Source organism: Lygodium microphyllum, chromosome 9 (assembly GCF_053477565.2).
Source record: "Lygodium microphyllum isolate KBCC chromosome 9, Lygodium_microphyllum_v1.1.10, whole genome shotgun sequence".
Classification (NCBI taxonomy): domain Eukaryota; kingdom Viridiplantae; phylum Streptophyta; class Polypodiopsida; order Schizaeales; family Lygodiaceae; genus Lygodium; species Lygodium microphyllum.
The window spans coordinates 60,904,565-60,925,887 of record NC_141143.1 but is presented as its reverse complement, the minus strand read 5'-3'; the positions used below and the strand labels follow the sequence as shown (position 1 = coordinate 60,925,887).

At 41.6% G+C, this 21,323-nt stretch overlaps 1 protein-coding gene across 3 annotated transcripts in view; it reads right to left on the bottom strand.

The window, feature by feature from the left end:
• LOC148031090 (beta-mannosyltransferase-like protein) overlaps positions 1-14,665 on the bottom strand; it is a 33,521-nt gene extending 18,856 nt beyond the window's left edge. For 2 of the 3 annotated variants that reach the window (XM_087684621.1, XM_087684620.1), the window contains exons 1-2: positions 14,240-14,665; positions 4,606-4,786 (exon numbers count right to left, since the gene is read on the bottom strand). In XM_087684621.1, coding sequence (XP_087540747.1) covers positions 4,619-4,786; positions 14,240-14,419 — 348 coding nt within the window. In that variant the 5' untranslated portion in view covers positions 14,420-14,665 and the 3' untranslated portion in view covers positions 4,606-4,618. Of the gene's footprint in view, positions 1-4,506; positions 4,787-14,239 lie in introns of those variants that run through there. The other variant, XM_087684619.1, reaches the window with a different exon arrangement.
• Positions 14,666-21,323: the final 6,658 nt, after the last annotated feature.

Below are 21,323 nucleotides of genomic sequence, written 5' to 3'. Positions count from 1 at the left end.
GTGCAAATAATGTGGCTGATTATGTCATGATCACTGACTGTGGTGAGCCGTCATGCTTCAAGGAAGCAATGGACAGACAGGACAGCAAGAAATGGTATAAAGCCATGCTGTCAGAGATGGAATCTCTTGAGAAAAACGGCACTTGGGACTTGGTGCAGTTGCCTAAAGGGCAGAAAACGCTTCCATGCAAATGGGTTTATAAGATGAAGGTCACTTCTGGTTCCTCGCCAAAGTACAAAGCCAGATTGGTTGCTAAGGGGTACAAGCAGGAACATGGAGTTGATTTTGATAAGATCTTCTCTCCTGTAGTCAAAATGACTACATTGAGAACCATTTTGGGCTTGGTTGCAGCTGAAGATATGGAGCCCATACAGATGGATGTAAAGACTACATTTTTACATGGTGATCTGCATGAAGACATATATATGCAGCAGCCTGAAGGGTTTGTGGCTAAAGGCAAAGAGAAGATGGTATGTAAGCTCAAACGGAGTTTGTATGGGCTGAAGCAAGCACCAAGAGAATGGTATCATAAGTTTGATACATTTATGCAGTCTCAAGGTTTTCAAAGAAGTCAAGTGGATCACTGCTTGTACACCAAGAAGGCCGCAGATGGCAGTCTAATTATCTTGGTTCTGTATGTTGATGACATGCTGATTGCTGGCAGGGATACTCATGCCTTGGATTCGTTGAAGCAAAGTCTTCATGGCAGCTTTGACATGAAGGATCTTGGTGATGCAAATCACATTCTTGGCATGCGAATACTCAGAGATAGGTCCAAAGGATTACTCTTTCTATCTCAACAGGAGTATGTCTCTAAGGTTTTGCAGCGTTTCAATATGGAGGGGGGGAAACCAATTGGTGTTCCATTGCCTCCATATGTGAAACTCAGTGCAGAGGACAGCCCTACATCTGATGATGAGAAGGTTGAAATGGCCAAGATTCCATATGCTTCAGCTGTTGGCAGCTTGATGTATGCTATGGTTGCTACACGTCCTGACATTGCCTTTGCAGTGGGAGTGGTTAGCAGATATATGGCAAACCCTAGCAAAAAGCATTGGAAAGCAGTGAAAGGTATTATGAGATACCTCAAAGGCACAAGTGATTTGTGCATCTGCTTTGGAAAGCAGAAGGCATCTGTCGTTGGCTTTACGGATGCAGACTATGCTGGTCATGCGGACTATAGAAAGTCCACTTCTGGGTATGTGTTTACCTTCACACGAGGAGCAGTCTCTTGGATCTCCAAGCTACAGAAGTGTGTTGCAGTGTCTACTACAGAGGCAGAGTATGTGGCTGCTACTGAGGCATGCAAGGAGGCTTTATGGCTTTCACGTCTGGTGGGAGATCTTGGCATTACAGAGTTACCCGTTCTTCATTGTGATAGTCAGAGTGCTATCATGCTAGCACGGAATCCCGTCTTTCATGCAAAGACGAAGCACATACAGGTGAAGTATCACTTCATCAGAGATGTACTTGACAGCAAGAGCATTGAGCTTGTCAAAGTGCATACAGATGATAATCCTGCAGATCTTCTCACGAAGGGTCTTCCAGCAGAGCGGTTTGCTCATTGCCGACAGATGATGGGAGTTGGATAGATATATGTATTTCAGCTTTGTACATACTTAGACTTAGCTGATTCTTTTCTCCTCTTAAGGCACATTGCCTTTAGGTGGGAGGTTGTTGGGAATAAAGGGCCATCGTGCCTTTTATATGTGCATGGGTGTGAACGCACCCTTAGCACACTTGTACTTTCATATATATATCTATCTAAAAACCTAAAGTGGTACACACTCCAATTGTACCCAAGAACATCTTGCATCTCTCGCTCTCACTCGCTGTTGTTGCTCACGTGTTTTGCTCTTTACCTGACATTTCATCGCCGGACATTGCATCTCCGCAGCGCATCACTCATTTCAGATGAGAGGTGATCAAGGTGTGATATAGAATAGGATAGGATGAAAGGAAAGAAGTGTGTGTGATATGTTCAAATGAAACAGAAGTTGTAGATGTACCTAAATTCCATCTGCTTCGTAAGCCCCCTCTATTGAAGTTCACATACACAAAGCCATTCGGATCCTGTACCTCAAAAGAAGAAACATGCGAGGGTTTTGATTCATGCAACACAAAACAATTATACAAACCTGACATTGGACCTGGCTGAGATGATGAAGATGGAGCGCCAAACGTTCCGAATGCCCTATGTCTTCCATGATCGGAGAGGTGGCCAGCCTCACCAACCGGTCCGAATGTGGTAGCAAAACTCGTAGGAGGGATGTAAACATCACCGTACTTATTGCGATAGTACTCCTCAAAGTCCTCCTCTATCATGTTAGTGAAATCTGGAGGAGGTGAAGTGTCGCCCTCCTCACCGAGTCCATAATGCCATCTTAGGGCCTCCAATGATGGAGAAGCCATTTAAGGCATCATAGGAACTAGAAAAGAAGGTGTCTTGGATATTGTGATTCAGTTACGAGTCATATTGTGAGCCTCGCACAAAGACTAGCTCTCCACAATATGCACAGGATACTCTTTACAAGAGCACCGGCTCTGATAGCATGTAAAGAAAACTACTAGGGTTTGCACTGAGAACACACAAAGTGTACGTCCACAACAGAAATACAAAGAGACAGACATAGACATAGACACAGAGGGCAAAACTAAAACCCTAAACGCAAAACTCAAAAACTCAAATCCTAAACACAAAACTCAAAACTCAAACTATAAATGCAAAACTCAAAACTCAAACACAAACAGGAAAAGAGAGAGAGAGAGAACATAACTCTGAAGTAAATGAATGTTGTAAATTAATGTAAAAGAGTGTACAGTGTGCTCAAGGGCAAAGCAATGTTGGAGTGTGACATCCACCGGAGATAGATCCCAAGTCTATGACCACCAGTCGGAGTGTAGGAGTGCTGAATAGTGAATGGAAGCAGGCTAGTCACCAACACGCAACAGTGTACCACCAATCGGACGCTGGAAACTGCCCACAATCTGCTGTAAACAGCTGGCTGAAACAGTGTCTGATGTGGCTGGCGATGATTGGATGATCAAATCACAACAGATGATGTCACCAGTAGTTGACATCAGCATCGATGAAGGTGCCAGCAGCAAGAGCAAACACAGATGGAGTGGCAGCAGTCTCTAGGACTGGATAGCCATGTGGGGGGAGGCTGATGGCTGAAATCTGCACGTGGAGTGAGAAACCTGCACAGACGGAATGAGGCTGAATGGGGGCAGTCTGTAGATTTATAGATGTGGAAGGGCGCCCCAAAATTTAGGGTTTCCACTGAACTCCCTCGAACCGCTCCCCATTTTAGGGTTTCCGCTGAACTCTCTCAAACCGCTCCCCGTTTTAGGGTTTTTACTCTAAAAGAGCATTTTTAGTGTGTTTTGGGACTGTTTAAGAGGTTAATCAGCAAGTAATGCATATTTTAGCCCAATATCCCCTGCCTTGCCGTCTGTGACAGCGCCCTACTGAAAACCTAACTGTCTCACACCCTAACCTGTCTATCAGCACATGGCCCTGTCTGTCCTTGCCTATGACAGCCTGCTGACGACCTAACTGTCCACCCTGCCCTGTCTGTGACAGCGCCTGCTGAAGACCTGACTGTCCTGTGTTGACTGTACTGCACCCACCCTTTCTTACAGTCTTGCTCTCGCTCTCTCTGTGTCACACAGCCTGCCCTGGACACTGCAGGAACAGGCAAACGATAGGCAGGCTGAAGAGCAGGCAGGTGGCACACAAGCCCCAAGCCCGCATAAGGGCAGGGTACACCGATCAGGTAGGGAAGATCGAGCGTAGACGAGCACGCATGAGGGCAGGGTACAGTGATCAGGTAAGGAAGATCTAGCATAGACGAGCACTCTCTCTTTTTTTTCGTAAAACGAGCTCTCTCTCTCTCTCTCTCTCTCTCTCTCTCTCTCTCTCTCTCTCTCTCTCTCTCTCTCTCTGTGCATATGTATATATATGTAGATATGTGATATATATGTAGATGTGTATGTGTGTGCGCGCGCATGCGAGCACACACACATACATACATACATACATATGTACATGCATAGATATGTATATAGATGTGTGTGTGTGTGTGTGCGCGCGTGCGCGCGCATGTGTGATCAATGGAGTTATTTATCACACAAACACTACCTTAGATATAATACCAATAAGTTTGGATACTTGTGTCACATCTTGTTTTCCAACTCTTTAATTGCTCCCCTAAGAACACCATAGTTAATTGTTGGTATTCATTCGAAGAATCAGACTATCTACTTTAAGGATTAATTGTTCAAGAGTTCAAGTTAACTTTGCTAAGGCTTCCAAAAAACTTGGCAAAACATTCCCAGTCATTGAGCAAGATGGACAGAGCAGAAAGTCAAAATACACTATTAAAAGAGAGCATGTGCTCTGACAGCTCAACATAAGTTCCCTTTGTTATCGAATCATTCATGGGAACTGGCAAAATTGACAGGTCAATTGAGAGGCTATTATACATCTCAATGTACATCGTGTGCAACAACAAGACCCTTCAAAGAGGTGGCCATCTATATTGCATAAATAAAAGGACTTGTTTACTGCATCTTGATATGGAGTGATAAATTGTGGCTTACCTGCTGTACATTTCTATTTCTTAGCTTTGGAAAATCTGAGGCAACGGTACTTCTCACCACTAACAGTAATCTCTAAAGCACCATCTTGGTTATCAGATGCAGTGCCCATCAAAACACTCTTTTCTTTTTCAAGATTCTCCCTCTCTATCTTCAACCTGGCCTCTTGCTTTGCTATTTCGCTCTGCAGATTCAGTATAAATCTGTAACATTAGTCCTGCAGCAAATTGAATCAAGTTCTTACAAATTTCACGCTTACGAAAAACATTTTACAACATTGAAAGAGGGGAAACTTACATTCTTTTCCACACGCATTAAAAGCCTAGAGCTTTAGTCTGCTTTGAAGTACATGTATGCTAATTTTCAGTATCAAGAGCCAAGAGTAAAACAAATCAGATTCAATCTAGCAGGAAGTGACACTGATAGATCGAGAACCACAGTTCAGCTGCTGGTCAACCAAGTTTTCAAGCAGCAGTATGCTATAAAAAAGTACATTCCTTTCCTGCTCTATCCATTCCAGCACAGGTTCTTGTATTTCATATTCTGAGGGAACAACACAAGGATAAAATGGAAACGTTTCCAACAGAATGAGAATGGGGTGGCGTTTCATTGCTGAACCTAACTTATGATACTCTGACGCTCCTCTATTGATGGGAGGAACCTTGCCTTCTGCAGTATTTCTCCCCATTCCTTGGACACATAGGTGTGTATATATGGGGCTAAAATGGAAGACTTCAAAGAGTAAGATTCTGAGAATAACAGAGTGCTTTCATGCTGAACCTAAACTAGAGAAGCTCCTCCTCCAGTTTCCCTTCATAAATCCTGAGACAAAGTTACACACATGTGTGCAGCATTCTGCTTTATCCACACACCTACATTTTCTTACATACAAGTTCCAGTTTGGATGTATCAGTCTCAAGTTTCTGTGCATATCCGATCTTGTTCACCAATGCAGATCCCACTCACAGATGGAGTGATTCTACAAACTAGTTGAGATCCAAGAAGCACAAGGTCCCAAAATGAAGACGGGGATAAAAGTTGCAAAAAGAAACAAAAAAGAGGATATCAAGATCAATAAGGGCAATAAGAACAAGTATCCTGCAATCATTTCAAGGTCAGTGCATGCATATGACACCAACAAGCCTTTGCTATTCTCATCGGCCATTGTGCAAGAGCTGCTCAGAAATTGGGACAGAAGAATTCGGCCTTGACTACAGGGCTATGCAACACAAGCAAGCCATATGTCTTGTCAAACAGATGCAAGGTGCATGTTATCATGGTAGGATAGCACTCTCACTGTCCTCAAAATCTCACAAGATACACAAAGACTTCAAGCAAGGTTTGGAAACTTGAACCTTGGAGATCCTATGACACCATGAAGAAGGGATCTTTGCACAAACAGAAACAATTTCTAATGCAAGAATTTAAGAGAAGATCATGTGAGCAAGTCATACAATGTGAAGGACAAGGGAGAGCACTTTCATGTGTGAGAATATGCCAGGGTTTGGAGAGAAAACACAAAGTGTCTATAAGCACGACTATTAAAATGAACTACAAGAAGAATGCAAATGAGGATGAAAGAAAGAATGCTGCATGGAAACTTGATGAACAAACCAAACATACAAGGTGTGATGCAACGTAAGCTCGAGGAGCAAAGGGCTGTCCCAATGTCCGACAACCATGGAGGAGTGTCATAGTCAGATAGATCTCAACTACATCAAACCACCAATGCTCGATGCTCAATCTGTCGAAGAATGGATGCAAAGGCAACAAACACAACTCCAGCATGTTGAGCGGATGTGTCCAACTCCATATCAAGGCACACATACACTACTTTCTCTTTTTCCCGTAAGGGCACTACTTGCTCTCTCTCTTTTTTTTTTGTAAAAGGTAATTGTATTAATTACGAAAAAGGTACAAGATTACATGATTACATGATTACAAGAGACGCGAGGGCCCTAGGCCAACGTGTGGGAAATCCCCGTACTAATGCACTAAAAAGGTTACACCAATCATGGCAACGACCCAGAGGCAATTGCCATATGCCAGGGATTACTTGCTCTGTGTGTGTGTGTGTGTGTGTGTGTGTGTTGTTGAGAAATCTTTCACCCGCAGTTTGTGTTTCTGCATCTTGCGTTTAGGGTTTGCAGCCCCAAAAAGGGGCGCCATCTTAGACTAACTATGCCTATTTATAGGCCACTCTCTCATTCATTCCTTATGGCTGATTCATTTAATCTGTCACCTCTTCTCTCCGGCCTCTCCACTACCCTCACACCCCTTCAAGAGGACATTGCGGTTCGTGATTCATGGCTATCATCATCTTCCTTGTGCTATGGCACCCTTGTTCCCTTGTATCACATTCACTCCATGATTTAAAACTTCATCATTCCATTCATCAAAGTTTCTTCTCTCCTCTCTTCTCTTCTACATGTTTGCCGAGTTCACTACGTGTTCCTCCCCGCAAACCCTACTATCTCGCTGGTACGTCATCTTTTGACGTGTGTGTTTGTGCGTGCGTGCATGCGTGTGTGTGTAAACAAGTGGCTACCCTAGTGGTAAGCCACTTGTTTTGTCAAACCCATGACTCAGGTTGAAATCTCCCTTTTTTATTCTTATACTAAATGACTCTGTCGATGTAGGAATTGAACTCAAGACCATCTACTCACCATGCATTTAACTTAATCAACTGAGCTATACCCATTTGGTCCACCTCTCTCTCTCTCTCTCTCATCATGACCTATGTTTGATTATCCAATGATTGCACTGGTTGCCTCAATGTTTGTTGTGGATGTCCACTCCACTTAGCACAGCAGCGGTCATTGGGTTTTTTGTCTCACTGGTACATCATCTTTTGACGTATGCGTGCGTGCGTGTGTGTGTGTGTAATCAAGTGGCTACCCTAGTGGTAAGCCCCTTGTTTTGTCAAACCCATGACCCAGGTTGAAATCTCCCTTTTTTATTCTTATACTAAATGATTGTGCCGATGTAGGAATTGAACTCAAGACCATCTACTCACCACGCATTTAACTTAATCAACTGAGCTATACCCATTTGGTCCACTTCTCTCTCGCTCTCTCTCTCTCTCTCTCTCTCTCTCTCTCTCTCTCTCTCATCCTGACCTATGTCATTTTCCGCATTTTAGGTCATCCAAGTTGCTCCTTTTCCAAATCAACCAATTTTGTTATGCATATTCATAGCCATCATAGGTGCACATATGAAGCATACTTCATACTCCATTCAATGTTCCCACCTCCCACCTAGGGACCCTTGCTTCATCATTCTGCCTTTGTATCCATTCAATGTTCCCACCTCAAACCTAGGGACCCTTGCTTCATCATTCTGCCTTTGTATCCATCTCTCTCTATTGTTGTTCAATGCCCATCTATTGCACCCTTGATTCCTTAATTGTCTCAAAGTAAAATATACACCCTCACCGTTGAAGGCCACTATGGAAGGTGTATCCATCTATTCATGGAGAGTTCCAGTCTGGACCTGTGTTTCCTCAACGCAAGGTGGCCTCACGCCTGAGCATTTTGTTGGTGCAGCAACAGTTGGCACTTTCTCAAACTTTCTACAAATTTGTTAATGGTCATGGCAGCAGTGTGAGTGTGCAAGCACAAGCAACATTGCACTATGATGAGAGAGAGAGAGAGAGAGAGAGAGAGAGAGAGAGGATGAACACAAAGAATGCAAAACCTAAATCAATGGTAAAGAGAGGGAAGAGAATGATGGCTGGAAACAGAAGACTCTAAACAGCAGCAAAGAAAGGTGACTGCAACTAGACCAAGAAGAATGATAATCATGGCATGATGAAAAAACACAAGGAGATGGCTCTATACAGCTAGCAATGACATGATCTAGCCAACCAGTATTAATGCTGGTTGAACTAGCAAATAACCAGCCACCATCCTAAAAAAAGTGTTGGGCCTGCCATAAACATGTCGTGCTGCAATCAATGCTTGTGAAAGTATTGTACCCTTAAGTTGATCCTCTTGGTCCAAGGCCATAGAAACCAGCTCCTCCTACTTAAGGGTCTCCATCCGCCTTGAAGCAATCAAGGCAGAGTAGAATGCACTGAATCTAGGGGGCAACTATAACAACAAAGTAATCGCCACATTCTTGGAGGTGATCACCTTGCCTTCATTCTAAACCTACATCTGTAGCTATCGAAGCTTGTTCACATGCTCGCACATGGAAGCTAACTTGTATTCGAAGTTAGCATCTACATCTCCATTTAAAAAACCATCTTCATCACAGTCATACTATTATAGAGCTGATCTAATTCCAGCCATATCTCGAGCATTGGTCAAATGCTCGATGTAAGCAATCTCAATTAGTGTGCAAGAGAGAAATAAGATCCAATGAATGTAGGCATTCAGCTTGTCCTAGTGGGCCTATACCTTCACCAACCACACTTTCTCCGAAGAAGAAAGTTTGGAAAGATCTTGGGCCGATGGATGGTCAATGGCCTCAATCATGACCCCGCCAAATTGTAATCCAAGATGGCAAGCATCATCACCCACCAAATGCAATAGTTCTTCCCATCTAGCTTTTGATCCTATGGAAGAGCCGGTAACTTAGAGACCTTTTGAGCTATAATAGCCTAGAATTCCACATCAATTTTTGAGGACATGGTCACCTGAAGAACTTGCACAACAGAATGTGTAGCCCCCTCTTAACTCCAAAAATGTTGGATTTAGGATTGCAATAATGCAAGTACATATAGCTTAAAGGAGGTCCTATTATTGTTTTCAATAAGTTGGCCATAATTTGGCCCCTATTTTTAGATCAGCCACATTTGAAGGAGGTCCTACTATTGTTTTCAATAGGTTGGCCATATTTTGGCCCCTATTTTTAGATCAGCCACATTTGGGTTTCCAACTATTTATGCCTACCCCCTCCCACACTTTGGCCATCATCTTTTGCAAGCTACTACTCAGATTACGGGCACACTCCATCTCTGGTGCTGCTACTACCGTCATCATTTCAGGCCAAATCTGGTGCCCTCGTTGACGCCTCTCAAGCTGCATGCACAGACTAATTAGTCCATCTATTTGTATTGAGCATTTATTTCAATCAATGCAAAATTATTTCTTCCTTCATCTTTCTATTGTCTTCTTTCTCTATGTTCGAGTTCCTTCTTCTGTTGCACACTCACAATTTGGCCATTAAGTGTCAGTGTGGTGACACTAGGGACTAGACATTAATTAATTAATTAATGCTAGTCTAAGGGTCAACAAAGGTTGGGGACCACTCCAAGTTGCAAATGGCCTAGCCAATTTAATTATGGATGGGCACATTTAATTTTGGGCAAGATCAGAAGGGCTGAAATTAATTTTCCAGAGTTAATTAATTCTGAAAATTAATTTAATGGTTAGACGATGCTGAAAATTGGGTTTCGAAGGTTGCCACTTGGCACAAATACCCATGCAAATTGAGAAACTATTTTTTGGGCCTGGTTTGAGCGATTCAGTTTATTTTTCATCCTGGGGGACACACACACACACACAACTATAGATCAAAATTCAGGCCTGTTTTCAGCCATTGGAGGCAGGAGACAGTAGCTAGAAGGCCAAGAGCTGTGGGCGACAGCATTTGTGGCATTAGGAGCAACAGCATTTATAGCAAGCAATAGCAAGTTTGGAGCTCCAAGCAACAAGCAACAGCACTGGCAGCAAGCGACAACCATTATTAGAAGAGTGTCTTCTTTGTTGAAAATCCCAATTAATATTTGAGAGGTGTTTGTATCAGTCCTCCACTTAGGGAGACTACCTCCCTAATGCTCTTCATCATATTGCTTGCCCCTTTAATGCCATAGAGCCTCTATCTTTGAGTGATCTTATAGCTCTAGAAATGGAAACCAATCGCTCATATAGAAGCAATCTATGAAGAGAACCTCCACCAAGATAAGTGCATCCTCTCTTTGATGGTGTGGTCTCTCTCTTTTTTTGAGTAACATGTGGAAGAGAAGAGGCTGCCTCATCTTGTCTTCAACGATTGCTAGAGCAATTTGATGAAGTCCCATAGACACTAATCTCCAAGATTGAATAATGGTAGTAACAAAATTGACCCTAAGTTTCTTTTTGAGCCTTGTGGCTTGGATTTGCTAAACAATCATATGAATACTAGCTCGCTATTGTCCTCTATCAATAAGGATACAATAGACTCTAATCTCCACAACAGTAACTACTTTCACAACTTTGCTTGGAAGAAGGCCCCTCACAATCAGCTTCACCAACAAAGCTCTATTGTGACTATTGAAGTCTATGATCCCAAACAACCCATAGATCTAGGTCAAATAATAACGTCCCACTTTAGCCCTTGTTGGACTTTCATCTCCACTTGACAAAATGAACTTCTTGAGGAGGCGTCTCATTTGGCCAAGGCATGGCTAAGAGAAAGCCCAACAAGAAGCAATATACATGGTGGTAGCATAGCCACATAGAACAGGCAAGACCCCATTTTGGGAATGAGAAGAAAACAAGAAATTAAAAACAAATGAATTTAGGATTTTTTAATAACTGTATAATAAGTAATTTCACAAGTATTCAAACACACTCTAAAAGGTCACTCGAAAGAGTCAAGGCCCAAGTGGCAAGATCAACATTACATTCAAATCTAAAGTCAAAACTTAAATAGTGGACTATATAAGCAATGTTGAGTGGTTAAGTTGTTGGGCTTCTCTAAGATGTCCATGACACTATCCTTGTCTCCCACAATACCATTGCCTTACCTTGTTGCCTTCTCAACTTTGTCCTTAGGCTCTCAGTTATGCCGAATGCCCTTGTGTACATTGTCCTCCCCTCCCACTAAGTGAAGGGATTGACCCTTACATGTGCACTCTTGCAAAGTCTATGCAAGTTTGCATTGACAAGGACAAGATCACTTGCCTTTTGCACAATAAGATTGCTCATTGTCTCAAAGACAATGTGATTTCAAGAGCCCCATAATTGTACCAAACAAGAGGAGTGAACAACCTAGCTCAAAATATGAACTACTAGTCGTTGAAGCTTAGGGCGATTTGATCCAAGCTCCTCCCACCTCAAGGCGCAAACTATAGAAAGTCTTGTAGGCTACAAGTGGGTCAACATTAGGTACCATGCGCTCCAAAATTCACCTCCAACCATTAGTGATTTCCTCGTCATTCTTCTTTCAACAATCTTGAAACTTAGGATTTAACATGTATGCAATTGCCTGCATAGGAGATGTATAAGCATCCTTGTAATGTCCACCTAGGATTCAACTTGCTCATGAGACACGATACAACCAATCTCCATGAATATAAAGGGATTGGACATTAGGCTCACCTCCTAGCCATAGAGCCAAATGGGCCTACCTGTGAACTTGGAGGCTAGCAACTCTCTCTTTCATGACCATGTCCCAAGGATTGGTGTCCCACATCACCAGTCCACACCATCCCAATGTATGGATGTGTTGGCCTACGTGCCAAGATTCCAAGTGTGGTGATTACTCAATGATGTGCACAATAGGGGCTCGAGCCCTATAAATAGAACTCAATTGCCCTTACCCTGAAGTGTCCTTAGTGCATTTGCACTCTGCCCAGTAGCACCCATTCAGATGTCCAAGGATGTAACACTTTCCCCCTTATGAATAATTGCTATTCTCCATAACATCCTTACAAAGTAGAAAAAATGACTCTTCAATGAGCGTACCGACTCCTAAGTAGCTTCTATCCTACCACTTGATGAAATACTCAGGATAAATAGGTTGATGGTATCACTTAGTCCTCTGGTCAAGAAACAATTTTGACTCTCGAAACTAGACTTCCTTCTTGGATAGGGTGGTAATACCTGATTAAGCACTTAATTGTTGTAATCAATAAACGAGTATAAATTGAAATCCACCTTTTACCTTAATAATCTTGGATAGTAGGCACCCTGTTGGCCCCAAAACAAGCACCCCTTTTGGTATTTCCTTAACTTTATTTGCCAATAGATTGAGTAGAAGTTGAGATTCCACAATCTCCTTGGTTGATCCAAAAGCCCCTTGTTGTGCCAACAATCAACAAATAAATTGGGCAAATTGCCCCTTAAATTTCACCCAGGACTTGCTCCAATGGAACCCCAATTGGCCAAATGCTGCCCCAAATTCACAATGGATGGATTGACATCTGAAATCCTTGATAATCCCACGAATTTCAGGTGCTGATTTCAGTGTACGATACCCTTGATTGATGGGATGGGTCGCAAGGTGGTTGGTAAACCCTAATTAGCCTCTCCTCATGGTCCCATTGTAATCTTCGAAGGGGCCTCCTTCTATATGCCCAATAGCTATAGCCATCCATTGTGCAAGTTGCAGGGTGCAGATCTAAATACCAAGGCCTGTCATAGTGGGTCACAACTATAATGCTTCGCCAAGTGAGTGGTTGAAAATAATGCTGTCTAGGGCAGGGCAACATGTAGATTCAAGAGTTTCTCCATGAGAAAACTTTGATTTCTCCCTCTTCTCAGCAATCTCTCACCTTCTCCAATCAGATCTAAGATTATCTTGGCAAATCTCAGCCATTTGGAGAAGATCGCAGATAGATTTGGTGGAGAGCAAGAGAAATTATGCTGTAAACCCTAATTTAGAGATTCATTTACAAAGACACCCAAGAATGTCCCCTTCTTTGACTACACATCACATTAGGGAGGATACAATTGAGCAAGATTAGAGAGACTCTAGTAGCTACTAAGCATTGGATGGCACACATTGTCACATAGCCTATCTGTATTGACTTTTGGGAGGAGATTGGAGGATAACTTTAGACCCAACAAGATCTCACTCTTTATATGGTTAGTAGTACACAAAAACTTGGCATTTGGCAATTAGCTCAGCTGTGGCAGCAAAGATCCAATTGTCTATGTTAGATGTAGGGAGCTAGAGGAGAGGAGATGCAAAGACATTGTGCGTGGAATAGCCTAGGGTTCAAAAGATATGGGGAAGTGCCCTTGGGATGATGTTTCATGGCTTAGTGAAGTCTATGATTGTGGCATGGTAGCCGGTTGCATGGGTCATAGAAAAAGATCCAACCTTTGCATATGAGGACACACATGGGAATCATAACATAGATGGGAGCTCATAGATAGCATCATTGTGAAGTATATTTGGATCATCAAAAGTAGCCATGCCTCAGATATATTGGACATATCCATTGCACATACTCTCTTGAGGATTTGGGACAAATGCTATCCATACTCTTTGAGGGAGCTGGGAGAGGATACATGGTGGTTCTAAGAATGTGAGGAGGAGAGATGCTTTTCTCGGGACTTCGGATTTTGCCACTTTCTTATACTCTCAACCACACATGGTTCGGCACAATAGACCTCCGGCTCGATAACACACTCAAATCTTGTAATAGGCTTCCACTTTGTTGAAATAGTCTTTGTGAGGATTATTGTTATGCTTTGCCTTGGGACAAGGAAGTTATTAATAAGTTTGTATTCTCTCTTTGAAAAAAAAAACTCGTGAATTTTGGTAATTATGAAATTGAGTATTTGTATCAGCTCCCGACATAGCTTCTGTTAACAGTGATTCGATCCTATGGATTCAACTTATAATTAGGCCCGACCAGGCCATTCAGCAGCGGATCTTAATGCTAACAGTGGGAGAAGAGAAGAGATATGCTGACGAATACCTCTCTGCGAGCCAGCTCTGCCTTCCAGGCGGCCTCACGCTCGGCTACCTCACGCTCACGCTCCTCAATGTAGCTCTGCATTTCCCGCTCTTTCATGATGCGATCCTGTATGTCAGCCTCCAGAGCTTCTTTGAGCTCCTTGATGAACTTCTCAACCACAGCCTTAATACGCAAAGACATGGCTGTGATGTCTGTCACGCGCTAGTCCGTCAAGGAAACCCTAAAATGCGACACATGAGAGAGATTACAACAGTGGTAACGACCTGGCAAGGCGCATCGTTCCGATGGAGGATCTGAGTGAGATGAAGGAGTTCTCCCTGGATTCTTTTACTTTTTTCGTTAGAGCGGAGGGATGGCGCGGGTGAGCGCGTCGAATGATTTGCCTTGCGTGTACTACTGAACACCCAACATGCTGCAGCCCGTAAAATGGAACCATTTTCGGGAAAACAAATAACATGTGGATCTCCTGTTTGCACCAATCGTTTTCATCCACCTGTCTCTCTCTCTCTCTGTGTCTGAGCAAAGGCTTATAATATATGGAATTTGATTTTTTAGGTGAAAAAGGGTAATTACAACACAACAAATATTGCTTTTGGAACTTGCCAACTTAACGAGAGTTATAATAACTAGTGTTTCGGTAGACTGGAGCAAGGGCATGGACGTGGAATGCCTCTCTCTCTCTCTCTCTCATTATTTCACATGGTCGTGGAAAGCACATATCGAGACAAGCCACACTTAGGTCCGTTTGACTTGTAGAGGTCAGTTAAGTAAAGTCACAGGGAGTATGGCCAAGAAACTTGACTTGTTTTCCTTAAAAACAAGACCCCCATCAAGTAAAGCAAGCATCACCAAAAAAAGAGGGACTAGCTCTACTTCAAGAAGTTTGTCACACGTGGCAGCATGTAACAATCTCTCTCTCTCTCTCTCTCTCTCTCTCTCTCTCTCTCTCTCTCTCTCTCTCTCTCTCTCTCTCTCTCTCTTTTGAAATGCTCTTAGTGGGCTAGGGTCCGCAACTTCTTCAAAAAAGGCTTTTTTAAATTGGTTTTTTGCACAGTCCACTGAGCTTGAGTGTGGCTGCTCAGTTTTGCCATCAAAGCTCTGCCACACTAAGTACATAGACTTAGGCATGGTGGGGCACATATATATCATTACTTTTCTTAAAAATCATTTTTTGTATGAGCAATTTTGGACTTTGAACAAAAGGAATAATATTTGGGATTGAAACAATGAGAGCCGAGTCAGGCACAAGTTCAAATGATTGTGGTTGTGATATTCCGACTTTTATTTTCAATCTTCTCAACTTCTCGCAACTTGATTTGGAGAGCTTTAGACCATTAAATAGATGAAGTCTCAAATAAAGTAATCTGAATTTCATAACCCGACACCTTCCAAGGCCGATAAAATCTGTAGAAGTCCTTCACGAAAATCGCCATACGCACGGTAGTCATGGGCTATGCATAAGTCAAAACTGACTAAGCATATTTTAAACTTAGAAAGTAAGAGAAAGCTTAAAGGTTTAAAGCTTAAGCTTTTTTTTAAAAGAAAGCTAATAAAGGAGAAGTCGACAAACAAGCTGTCGCCACCCTCCCCTTTTTTTCAACGAAAAAAAAACAGCACCATATTTCTCTCTCTCTTCCCAAATTGGGAGATGTTGAAGGCATGAAGCAAAGCTTGAATTCTCCTCCTTAATCTCAATAGAAGATTTCATAAATCTCCCCCTTTTCTCAAGTCAATAAGAGGCCTAGATTGGAGCAAGATTATCCAAGAGCCAGGTGAATTAGTCATGGCATTTCTGGCAGCCTCTCTGGACCTCAAAGATCAGATCGCCAGCATCAGATTGCATCTTGAGAGCTTCCAAATTGCTAGATTGCCAAGATACCCTCCACAAAGAGCTCCTCTTCTTGGCCATAACCCATAAACCCCTTCTTCAATTTAACTATAAATATGAGGCAAGAGGAGCCGTTGAGGGACAGCCTAATCAAAGAGAAGAGGCTCTTCTCAAACCAAGAGTATAGAGCGAGAGGGAGTGGGGCAAGAGGAGCACAAGGACGGAATTTCTTGTCACGAAGACTTAAAGAAATTCTTAACCGCAAATTCCAAGGGATAATTTGGGTCTATACGAGATATACCGAGGAGGAATACAAGGAAGATGTTGTATTTCCTAAAAGACTTTAAAATTTTGATTTGTAGCGGAACCTTTGATGGATATACACCGACACTAATTCTCTATATTTAAAAAAAGGTCTTGAAGTGTAATTGATAAAAGATTACTTTTCGTAATAAAACTAACCAATATTTTTTTTAAATTATTACGGACAAAGACCCACGAAACTCTATTGAGAAAAGACCATCATGGAAGTTGTTCTCAAAAGTTGAATTCTTGTTTAGATTCAACCCAAACTAAATCCCAAGGGGAGGGTAATCCAAGAAGGTTATTGGAAGATATTGCCACTTACATTGAGTTTTGCCTTGATATTATTATTTTAGGAAAGAAAAGATTTGTTTTAAGTTTATATATAATGCATTCGGGCAGAGTTCTTTGATAGCACTAGACCTCCCCAAAGCCAACATGGATAAAACCTACTCCAAGGGGTTTTTTTTTTTGTTTTTGTGTTAGCGAGTATGGCGCGAAAGATTTTATTATAGGGGACTCTAGTTGGTAGGAGGAGGTAAGGATACCAAGGGGCTCTGGTCATAAACTCCTTAGACTCTTACAAACTACCAACTACCCTTTGAATTCCAAATAGTATCCTAGAAGTTCCAAAACTAGTCTAGGAACTGAACTTGGAGAGAATAATACCTTCGGGTTGACATCATATCTAGCTAGAATAGAAAATATTGTAAAAAGTTATTTTTCTTAAAGGAACTATTGAGAATGAATTGCTTTACTCTATCTTTGTGTCATGAAATAAACGCGTGTAATGATTTCATATCAGGAGATAATCAAGCAGCTGTTTTTATGTGTTGAATCTAAGGTGGTAGGTAATAAGGTAATTAAAAATACTCTTTTGAGGGAAGTGGGAGGATGGATCCCCAATAGATCCAGACCTACAGTTGGGTGGACTTGGTAAGCCGAGATTTCTCCTTAAAAGGAAAAAAAAAAAGCATTTCTAATAGGTAAATGTATGACCATTAGAGATCAGAAAGCCCAACTTGCATCATTTTAGGGCCTAGAATGGGATTTTCCACCATGGGTAGAAGGGATCGAAGTGCCACACTCCCCTTCGTCTCCCATTCTCTTTGAACCAAGTGCAATGCAATTCCATTCCAATCGAGTAATTCTATAAGAAGTGGAAACTCAAACTGTTGACACTAATTAACTGTTAGTAGTTGATTTGACTCATAATAGGAACCAAAAACTCAAGTCGATCCTCATGGGGACGATCGAAACTTCCATTGTGGGGTAGGCTCAAGCAAGCCTAGATAGCAAATTATGAGGCATTTCATCAAATCCCAGATGGCATTTTCTAGGACACCTCTTGATGGGCTACTAAGAACATGCCGACGAGGAAGCCGCTCAAGCAGGCATGTTATAGTGGTGAATAGAATAAGTCAAAGTTAGGTATGCATGGCCATGACACTTAACTTGGACCCCTAAAAAATAGAAACTTGCTATGATTCATGAAGTATGCCTAGAATGGTGATACTTCATGTACTCCAGCAAGTTAATATGACATGGCATTAAGTGATAGGTCACAATCGTCTTTCTCTTATAAAGAGATGGCTTTCTCTCACCTTCTTTGTCATGCCCGACTCTCTCTCTCTCACATCTACATTGGATGTTAGAGAAGAGTCCACCTGCTCTACTACTTGCATGAGGAGTTGATACTTCAAAGTGGACGAGTCCCTCCTCCAAGTCTATTTACCTACATGGGGAGAGGCTCTGAGATGATTATATAAAATATCATACTAGATTGCATGAATATATAAACAACGATAGATATGTGACTAAGTTGTCATTTAGTCTTCGGAGAGTTTTCTTTTGCGCCCTTTGTCATTAACGAATGACAACATATGTTCATGGTAGCATCTATATGGGTCACAAAGTTCCAACTGAAGTAGCAACATTAAAGGCAGCACCCTCAACAAATAAGGAAGTATTGTATCACTTTGTACTCCCTACCACATATCATAACAATGTAACATCTATATAATATTCAAACTACGAATAAAATGTATCACATTACATGTTTCATGCTTATAAAATGAACCTATCAAAATAATATTTCAATATTAAAATAGTAATGGTTGTGGAAAGCACATATATTTACCATTACTTTTTCTAAAAAGCCTTTTTTGTATGATCAATTTTGGACTTTAAACAAAAGCAAGAATATTGGAGGGGATTGAAATAATGAGAGTTGAGTCAGTGCAAGTTCAAACAACTACCGTGAGTCAACTAAGTCAAAGTTAGGTATGTGTGGCCATGATGCTTAACTTGGACCCCTAAGAAGTAGAAACTTGGTGTGGTCCATGAAGTATGTCTAAAAACAGTGATATTTCATGTACTCTAACAAGTTCGTATGATGTGGCATTGAGTGATAGGTCACAACCTTCTCTCTCATAGAGAGAGATAACCTTCTCTCACCTCCTTTTTCATATATATATATATATATATCACATCTACACCAACTACCAAAGAAGGGTCCACTTACTCTACTACTTTCATGGGGAGGTGCCACTTCAAAGTAGATGAGTTCATCCTCCGAGTATATTTACTTGCGTGGGGAGGGGCTATGAGATGATGATATAAAATACCATACTAGATTGTGTGAATATATAAACAACAATAGAAACATGACTAAGTTGGCATTTAGTCTTTGAAGAGTTTTCTTTGCAAAGTTTGTCATTAATGAATGACAACATGTGTTCTTGGTAGCATCCAATGGGTCACAAAGTTCCAATTGAAGTAGCAACATTAAAGGCAACACCCTCAACAAAAAAGGAAGTCTAATATCACTTTGTACTCCCTACCACATATCACAGCAATGTAACACCTATATAAGATTCAAACTACAAATAAAATGTATCACTTTACATGTTTCACACCATAAAATGAACAAACACTAATCTAATATTGAAAACAAAAATCAAGCAAAACCAAAACAACCAAGGAGTTACATTGCTACGGGAAATAGTGTTCAAGGGCTTCCAAAGAAGAGGGCTCGCGCATGTTACATGCTACAATAACACAATAAAACAAGGTGCACACAAACACACATGAGGCTAGTGATGAAGCTCCAAGAAAAATAAGATGAGATAAGTGACACCCACCCTCTCTACCATGATGCAATAGTCATATCAGGGGCTTGATGCCCTTCATAGATAAAAATTCTCCTTTGTCACTTCACATATCCTTCCAAATACATCTTCTCACCCATTGTTTTTTCTTCTGCCCTTCTCTAAGCTACTCTCACCTCCCACACCCCCCCTTCGACGGGCACTCTATCACTCTTTAGGCCTGATCAACCCCCAACCTGCATGACGTACAGTAGGGATTTCAACTATACTTCTACACCTTGGGGACCAAAGAGATGATATTCTCATCAATGCAATGAATGTGAAAGCCACCCCCCCCCCCCCATCCTTTTTCCAACATGATGTCCTATGCATTCGTTTTGGAGCATACAAAGAAACCCATTTTTCTTCTAAGGATGAAGGGAAAACTCTAACACATGGAATCAAAGTGGACTCTCACCGAGTCCTCATCCCCCATCAAAACTAGGAAATCATGCCATCCAATGCCTGTGCCAATCTTGCTTGCAGGAAAGCACTTAACATAAGATGGCACAGTAGACTCTAGAAATGGAAAGAGCAAGAAGCCAAAAAAATAGAGGTAAACTTGAATGTGGTGCTACTCGACCTTAGGAAGTGACTCAACCAAGACATCAAGAAACAAGAATCACAACTCCATCATATGAAAGAGAAGGTAACTACTCAATATTTAATCTAAATGAAGATATTTCTAAAAGATTTCAAGATTGTCAGTCAAGAGCTCTAATAGGACTATGCCATGGCTCGAGGCCTCAAACAGGGTTTCTAAGTGCGTCAATAAAAGAAAATTGGGCCCCATTAGGGATTACAATTCAATCAACTAGATACCTACCAAACAATTATTTTGTGTTTCTCTTTGAATCTAAGGATATGGTTATGAACAACATAGCTTATGGTCATTGGATATTATGAAACTCCTCGTTAACCCTATTCAAACGGCATAAACAGTTTACACCCCATGGCCCGAAGCCTGCTAACATCCCTATGTGGCTAGAGCTCGTAAACCTCCTAGAACCTTTTTACCAATTCTTGGGACCAATAGCACCCCCACTATACAAGCTCTATACAAAGTACTAGGTCAAAGAGCTCACTTGGATACCAACTCAAGGTGGGCATCCCCAAGTACTTGTAGAAATAGATGTCAGTAAAAGTGGCGGGGATAAAGGTGCATGTGCTTATGCCACCCTCTGTTTACTACACACATCATGACTACACATCTATAGATTGTAAGTGGCACGTATCCATCACTATCACTTTATTCTTCATTCTTTCAATGATGACTATTGAACAAGGGAAGGCTAGTCACATATTGTGATTGTTGGAGTTCCCACGTATAATGTGTCTCTCTCTTGCTCTCTTGGTCCACCATCCACCATTGCTCTTGCTTTTCTCTTACTTCTGGTTGTGCACTTCCACATTGGCTCTACCTTTCAATTAGTATTAGAGCAGGCATTTGAGGAGCTTCTTCATCCTTTGCTTTAGCTTGGATTCAAAGCTTCAACATGTTTCATGGCAACCTTTATTTCTTTCCCTTGAGACATGCATTGAGTCTTTTCTCCTAACTTGTTCAAAATTTCCCTTGGCTTGTTAAGGAGCTTCCCAAGGCTTAGCTGAGCCTTGTTGAGTGCTTATTGAGCTGCAAGTAGCCATTCTATCCATTTTGAATGGATATAGAGTATGTTGAAGAAGTCATGGATAGTTATAGTAGCTTGATAATACTTTCATAATTTGGCCATACCTTTTGTATACGATATTAGATTTTCGCATTTTATAGCTAGAAACAAAGAGTACAGTAAGAGCTACAGATCTG